The 6,629-nt window shown below is 55.0% G+C and overlaps 1 protein-coding gene across 1 annotated transcript; it reads right to left on the minus strand.

Moving 5' to 3' along the window:
* Window positions 1-204: 204 nt before the first annotated feature.
* Window positions 205-2,311, minus strand: Fndc10 (fibronectin type III domain containing 10). The gene has a single exon (XM_021656587.2). It carries the CDS (start codon window positions 2,116-2,118, stop codon window positions 1,447-1,449), a length of 672 nt encoding a protein of 223 aa, XP_021512262.1. The 5' UTR covers window positions 2,119-2,311; the 3' UTR covers window positions 205-1,446.
* Between the last annotated feature and the right edge of the window lie 4,318 nt (window positions 2,312-6,629).

The raw sequence follows: 6,629 nt of genomic DNA on the forward strand, positions 1-6,629 counted from the left end.
TGGCGGACAAGCAAGCCACAGACGCTCTGCCTGTCCTTCTGCCAGAACCTCACCATGAACACTGCCCAGGGCTGGCCACCTCCCATCCCCAGTGGGAAAAGGTTTAAGGTTAATGCTTGCGGCCCTTGGGGGAGCTGACTCCACCTTACATTCCCTCGCCCATAACCTTCCCTCCAACATCCCAAATAAACACACAAGACAACGTTCTTGGTCTGAGAGTGACGGACATTTAGATGTAGGCAACCGACCAGTGCCTCACAGGGAGCGGGCAGAGCAGAGACAGAGGTAGGGCACAGGTGCTGCCAGCAGGGCTCGGGTCGCCACAGGCGCTGGGGTGAGAGGTGGAGGGAAAACAGCCAGTGTCGTGTCAGCGGTCAGAGCCCAGGCTCAGAGACCACTCTGCCTGATATCACCAAAGTGCCTGTCTGCCAGGAGACAGGCAAGGCCAGCCTTGTCCATGTGGATGGAGGGCAGTCACGGGGGTCAGCTCTCAGGCTGTAGTGTAAGAAGGGCGGAGGGAAGTGGCGTGGCACTGTGGCCACTGAGGTCTCTTAGGTTGGTTGAGGCTTGGGATCCAGACCACAGTTAAGGGTCTGGCTGGACAAGGCTGGCAGCCTTCCTTCAGCCCTCGGGATCCCTTCAGCTGTCCTCCCCACCCGCACCCTGGGAAAGTCCTAATCAAGGCAGTACAAGGAAAGGGTGAGGCCCCAGCCTCCTAAGGTGGAGGCCACTCACCCCTGGGTGCAGCAGCTGGGCACTGGGCCCAGCCTGCTGAGCTACATCATGGCTCTTGGCTTCTGGGACACCCACATAGGAAGACGAAACAGGGCCTGTGAACTCTTGCCCCAGGCCCCTGAAAGTCTCAAGGATGGTGTGTCCTCAACGGGGCTCTGGCCAAAAGCATGCGTAAGCCAGTCAATCACAGGACCAAAACCCCCATGAGGGTTGCCGGGTGGCTCCTGCAGTGGGCCAAAGATACTAAGGCACAAAGCTAACCTAAGCCCACTGGGGTAAGGTAGGGTGGGCACAGGCTCCAGAGCTCAGTCCTCCCAATCTGCAAAGCATAAAGTGACCAAGCAACGATCACAGCCACGCTTTGACAACCTGGCACAGGATGAAAGTTGAGGCTGATGATCGTGCCAGAAGGGAAGGTATATTCTGGCTGGCCCTAAAAGGCCTCTGGAGATGGGGCAGACCCCTGGACGCGACTGACACTCTAGCCCATGCCTACGGGCCAGTCTGAGGCCTGAGTCTGGAAGGCAGATACCCAGCTGGGGCTGGCAAGGTCGTGGGATGATGCCAAGGTCCCTGCATGGGCTAGTCTCCATTAAGCCCTCCATGGGGCTCCTAAAGAGGAAGGAGGAAAGAGAGAAAAGCAGGGAGAGGGCCTTAGGGTCTCAGCGCACTTGGGCAGATGGAACCCTGGTGGGCAGATCGCCTTGCGCTTCAGGACTGCCGGCGCAGACTGGGTCGCCGGAAGGTCGGGTGCATGAGGTTCTCGGTGATGTAGGCCACCAGCAGGCAGATGACCACCAGCATGACACAGATGGAGCCGCCCACCGCCGTCATGGCCACCACGATCTCCTGCATAGCTGCGGGTTCGGCGGTGAACTCCACGCACTCGGCGAGCTCTGGCGGGGCGGCGGCGAACTCCGCGCGCAGCGGCAGTGGCTGCAAGCACAGGCGGTAGCGCACGCTGTCGTGCACGTCGGGCAGCAGGTAGTCTCGGCATGAGGCACCCAGCAGCACGCGATCGCACGGGAAGCGCGAGTAGGTGCCACGCCACGAGCAGTTTAGCGCGAAGACGCGCACGCGGCGCGCCTCAGCTGGAGCCAGGCGCCACTGCAGCAGCACGCTGCGGTTGCGCAGGACGTGGGCGCGCAGCGAGCCACCCGCCGAGGCCAGCGTCACGCAGCCGGGCGTCTGGCAGCGGAAGCCCCGAGCAGGGCTGCGAAAGCACAGGCGCCCACCGCCCGCCTCGGGACCCTCGGACAGCACCTTGTAGGGGCACCAGGGCGCGTCGGAGGCCGGCTCCCAGCCGGGCAGCGTCGGGTCCACAGCGGCGCCTGACGGCGGCGCGCAGGCGGCCAGCAGCAGCAGCAGCGGCGGAGCGCGCATCCTGCGGCTGGGCCTGCGCGACGGGGCGCGGGCTCGCGAGCGCACGGGGCGCGGCAGAGGGTCACGCGGGCCGCGCCGCCGCCGCCGCCGCTGCCGCTGCCGCGCTCGTCCCGCGCAGCGCCCTCCGCTGCCACCCGCTCCGACCCGCCCCACGCCCACGCCCGGTGCGCGCTCGGACCCAGCGGCAAAGGCGGGGCTGCCCCACGTCCCGCCCCCTTAACCCTCTCTGGGCCACATCCCACGGACATGGTAGAGTCGTCCCCCGGCAGGCACGCGTTGGACAGTGGCCCTGTCACAATTGGTGAGGACGGTCCCTCTATCCGATGCTGGTCCCTGGTGGCCAGCAAGAGGGTCCTGTCAGCTCTGACCAAGGGGCGCAAGGACTGAAGTGTAACCCTGAGCTCCAGCATCTTTGGAATGGATAGGTTCCACTAAGGAGGGAAGCCTGAGACAAGGCTTTGGCTTGGTGAAAAATGATTAATTCTGCATACCTGAAGAGAAGCTGCAGGTCGGACCTCTTCTGACCCTTCAGTTTTCCTTCCTGTCGTTGTCTTGGCTCGTGAGAAGGCAGGGACTGGCCAAAGAAAACGACCCCACAAAAACAAAACAAAACAAACAACAACAAGAACAACCCACCCTGAGGCAGGTGGTGCGGGCAGAAGAATTCAGATTGCTTAAGAGATAGTGTACTCGGGTTACCGAAGGAGTGCAAGGTCAGCCTGGGCAATTTTGTGAGGCCTCAAAGTGAAAACAAGATAAAAGTGAAAACAAGTACGCCAGAAGAGTGACGATGGCCTCGCCCTGCACTGCCAGTTCTCGGATCAGGAAGGCCAAGGCCATCCTTGACTGCTGCTTTATCAGAACTTGAGACCAGTCTCAAAAACAAATACAAAGCAGAATCGGCTCACCCTGGGCAGTGGCTATGCTGCTCCACAGGGGGAAGGGAAGAAATGCTAGGTTCCAGGAACACTGGAGTCCCACCCCTGCCCAGCCTCAAGACTCATAGCTTTCTGGGCCAGAGGACAGCTGACTAGGGCTGCCTGTGCTGACTAGGGGTGAAGCCAGAACCTGCTAGTGCCAAAAGCTCTACTGTTGAGGGGCAACTGTGCACTGAACGGGAGAGTGAGTAGGGCCTCAGCCAACGGTTCTGGGCATACTGACCTCCTTACGATCCCTTTGAGGCGACCTTGGCTGTGAAAGGAAAAGGAGGGTCCAGGTGGGTTGCAACGTTTACTGTGTCTTCCCTTCTGTGTAGACCATTGTGTTCCCATCCCATAGAGCCTTTCTCAGCCTATTTCCTAATCGTTCTAAAATCCAAGAAACAACAGCCTTAGGGGCAGTAACTGAGCCTGAGGTCAACATCAGAAGCCTCCATGCAGTCCCTGTTCACCTCATCACTAACTTGCAAGAACCCAATCACATTAGGCCTCTCCAATTTGTAGGATCCTTGGCTAGGGTCAGCAAACATCTCTGCTCCCGGTGAAGGCAGAGGTATTAAGTGATAACTTCCTGCCTCCCATCACCTCCCTCACCCCATTTCTTCCCCTTATGCTGGGCAGACCCCAGGCTCAGACTCTAGCCTCATCATTGGAAAAGTTCCCAGGAATTCCTCAGTGAAGTAGGAAATGGTACCGACCTTAGGCCCTGCATGTCATGTCCAGAACCACCCAGACCTTTATTCAGTTCTCTTGCAGGCATCAGCTGGAAATATAGGCACCCAGAGTTCCTCTGCACATAGGTGTGGGCACAAGAGATGGACCAGGCAGCGCGATCTTTGGAATGAAGACAGCCAGGTGCTCAATCCACGCCACATCAGGAAGCAGAGCTAGACTGTAGTGAGAATTTTTGGTTTCTTTAAAAGCACAGAAATGTTACAGGAATATGTTTTTGTTTTAATCCCAGGTTTGGGATATGGGACTGCTTCAGACTGTCCACAGCAGCTGAATATGATTTGCTTAGTGCTCTAGCAGGTGAGTGATTTTGCCAGCTGGAGATAGTTTATGTTTGGAATTCTGGAGACTCTTATAAATGCCAAAACCCCAAGAAAGGGTTGTGGCTGCTGATCCCCCTGCTGTTTGCTAGACTGCTGGTTGGAGATATCCTGAGGATGAAGGTCAAACTTGCCCCAAGGAACTTGAGGCTGCTAATCAGCAGAAAGTAGTCTAAGGAGACCAATGCCCCTTTCCCCTCTAACCTTCTTTCTCTCCTACCTAGTGTTGGGGGGGTTGGAAGAGACAAGGGTGGTGTAGGGAGTTAGGAACAAGAACCAAATAAAGTAGCCAAAGGTCTGGCCACACTAGATGGATGCAGGAAGAGCTAGATAGTGGCTTGAATAGGAATGGCCCCCATAGACTCATAGATTTGAATGCTTGATCACCAGTAAGTGGCACGATCAGGTGACCTTGTTGGAGTAGGTGTGGCCTTGTTGGAGGAAGTGTGTCACTGGTAGTGGACATTGAAGCCCCAGTGTTCTCTCGTTTCCTATGGCTCTAGATGTAGAACTTTGAGCTGTTTCTCCAGCACCATGTCTGCCTGTGTGTCACCATGCATACCACCAGTCTCGGAATCTGTGAGGAAGCCCCAGTTGAACATTTGCTTTCATAAGAGTTTCTGTGACATGGTGTCTTTTCACAGCAATAGAGTGCTGACTAAGACAAGCTGTTGCACAGTTAGCTGAGTTGAAGAACACACTAGCCAGACCTTGCCCTAGATCTGACTCATCCATGCCTCAAGCTTGTCCTGGGGCCAGGTGCCTTCCAGCCGGCCAGGGGCTCACCAGTACTGACCTTTTCCTGGCTAGGGCGGCACTCTATCAGCTTCCCATCATGTGAGAGAAAGCTCCTCTCTCTCCACAGGTTGAGCCTGGTTATGGGGATAAGGATTTTGTTCTATCCAGTCTGGATGATTCTGTCTATGGTATCTTAGGTGGGAACAAGGGAGGACAGGACAGGAAAAGGCGACCCCAGCCTCAGCAGGATCAGAGGAGGCTGGTGGCAGGAGGCCCTACTTCCCACCCAATATTTCTAAGCCAATAAAGCAAAGAAAGGAGAACGATGCTGCCCATAGAGACCCCAAGGTGCTCCCGCCAGCACCTCATTCCATGCTGCCCCTATTTGCTGCAGCTTTTTCCCAATTGAATTAGGAGAGTCCCTACTTCTATGGCAGCACAGACTCAGGACTTGGCTTTGTTAAAGCTCTGTAGCTCCAATCACCCCACTGGAACATGCAAGAATAGTGGGATCTTGGGCCCTGTTGGAGCTCTGTTTATACCTCTTCCTTGCTGCATGTTTCCAGTCCCTGCCCACAGACTACCACCAGTCAACACAGACACCACTCTGCAAAGAGCACAGTGCAGAAAGCAGGCTGGAACAGGTGGCTCCACTTTGGGCTACAGCCAACTTCCTGGGTAGTCCTGCTGGAAACTAGAGGTAAAGAAGCCAGTCACAGGCAGGATGCCCAGAAGGTGATAATGGGTTAGGTAGCCAGATGGAGGAGAATTAGCACAGAGTGCAAAGTGGAGGCCCAAAATACAATGCCCTTCAGAATACAGCAGCTGTTGTGGGGTATGGAGAAGGGACGGCCTCCCCCAGGGATGTTTCCATTTCTAGTAGAGTAATTCCATTCTCTTGGGGGATCCTCCTTCTCAGGCCAGTAGTTTGGGTGGGACTGACCTTCCCTTGCCCAGGGGTTGGCAGGTGACTTGAGCCGGGATTGCATGTTCCAACTTATCATAAAGCTCATGGAAAGGAGTTGATTGCCCCAATGTCAGCTGCTGTGGCTCTAACAATGCCTGAAGGGAGTATCTGATGAAAAAAGAAACCAAACACAGAAAATGCCAAAAATCTGGTGTGTGTGCTTCTTGTCCGGGTCTAGCCTCAGATGAAGCAAGCCCATGTGTGGGGCTTCACAGCCATGAGAGATAGCAAAGCCATTTTTTACTAGCCCTGAAACATGGGGAATCTATGGATTGGATTTCCATGGTGTTCTCAGTTGTAGACCCTACAGAAGAAGCTGGTCTATCCTCGCTCACATTGGGTACCTAGTTATGAACTATGGGCACATAGTTAGCCCTGGTACTGGATTCTGGGTAAGAGGCAATGGATAAGGGACAAAGAGCCAATAAAGACGGACAAGGCCGGGCTGGAGAGATGGATCAAAGGTTAAGAGCACTGGCTGCCCTTCCAAAGATCCTGAGGTCAATTCCAGCAACTACATGGTGACTCACAACCATCTGTAATGAGATCTGGTGCCCTCTTCTGCCCTGCAGGCATAGGTGTACAAGCAGACAGAATACGTAGTAAATAAATCTTTAATTATACGTAGTAAATAAATAAATAAAAAAAAGGACAGGGCTACATCTGCTGGCTACTGTGAGAGCAGAGGTCTGGAGGAGAGTTTGGCTTGAGAGCAGGAAGAAGACAGCTCTATTTACCTACAGCATGTTGGTCCTTTTGCTCACCTTTGATGAGCACTGTGCTCATATACCAACATGTTGATATTTTCATTAAAAG

Source organism: Meriones unguiculatus, chromosome 3, assembly GCF_030254825.1.
Source record: "Meriones unguiculatus strain TT.TT164.6M chromosome 3, Bangor_MerUng_6.1, whole genome shotgun sequence".
NCBI classification, from domain to species: domain Eukaryota; kingdom Metazoa; phylum Chordata; class Mammalia; order Rodentia; family Muridae; genus Meriones; species Meriones unguiculatus.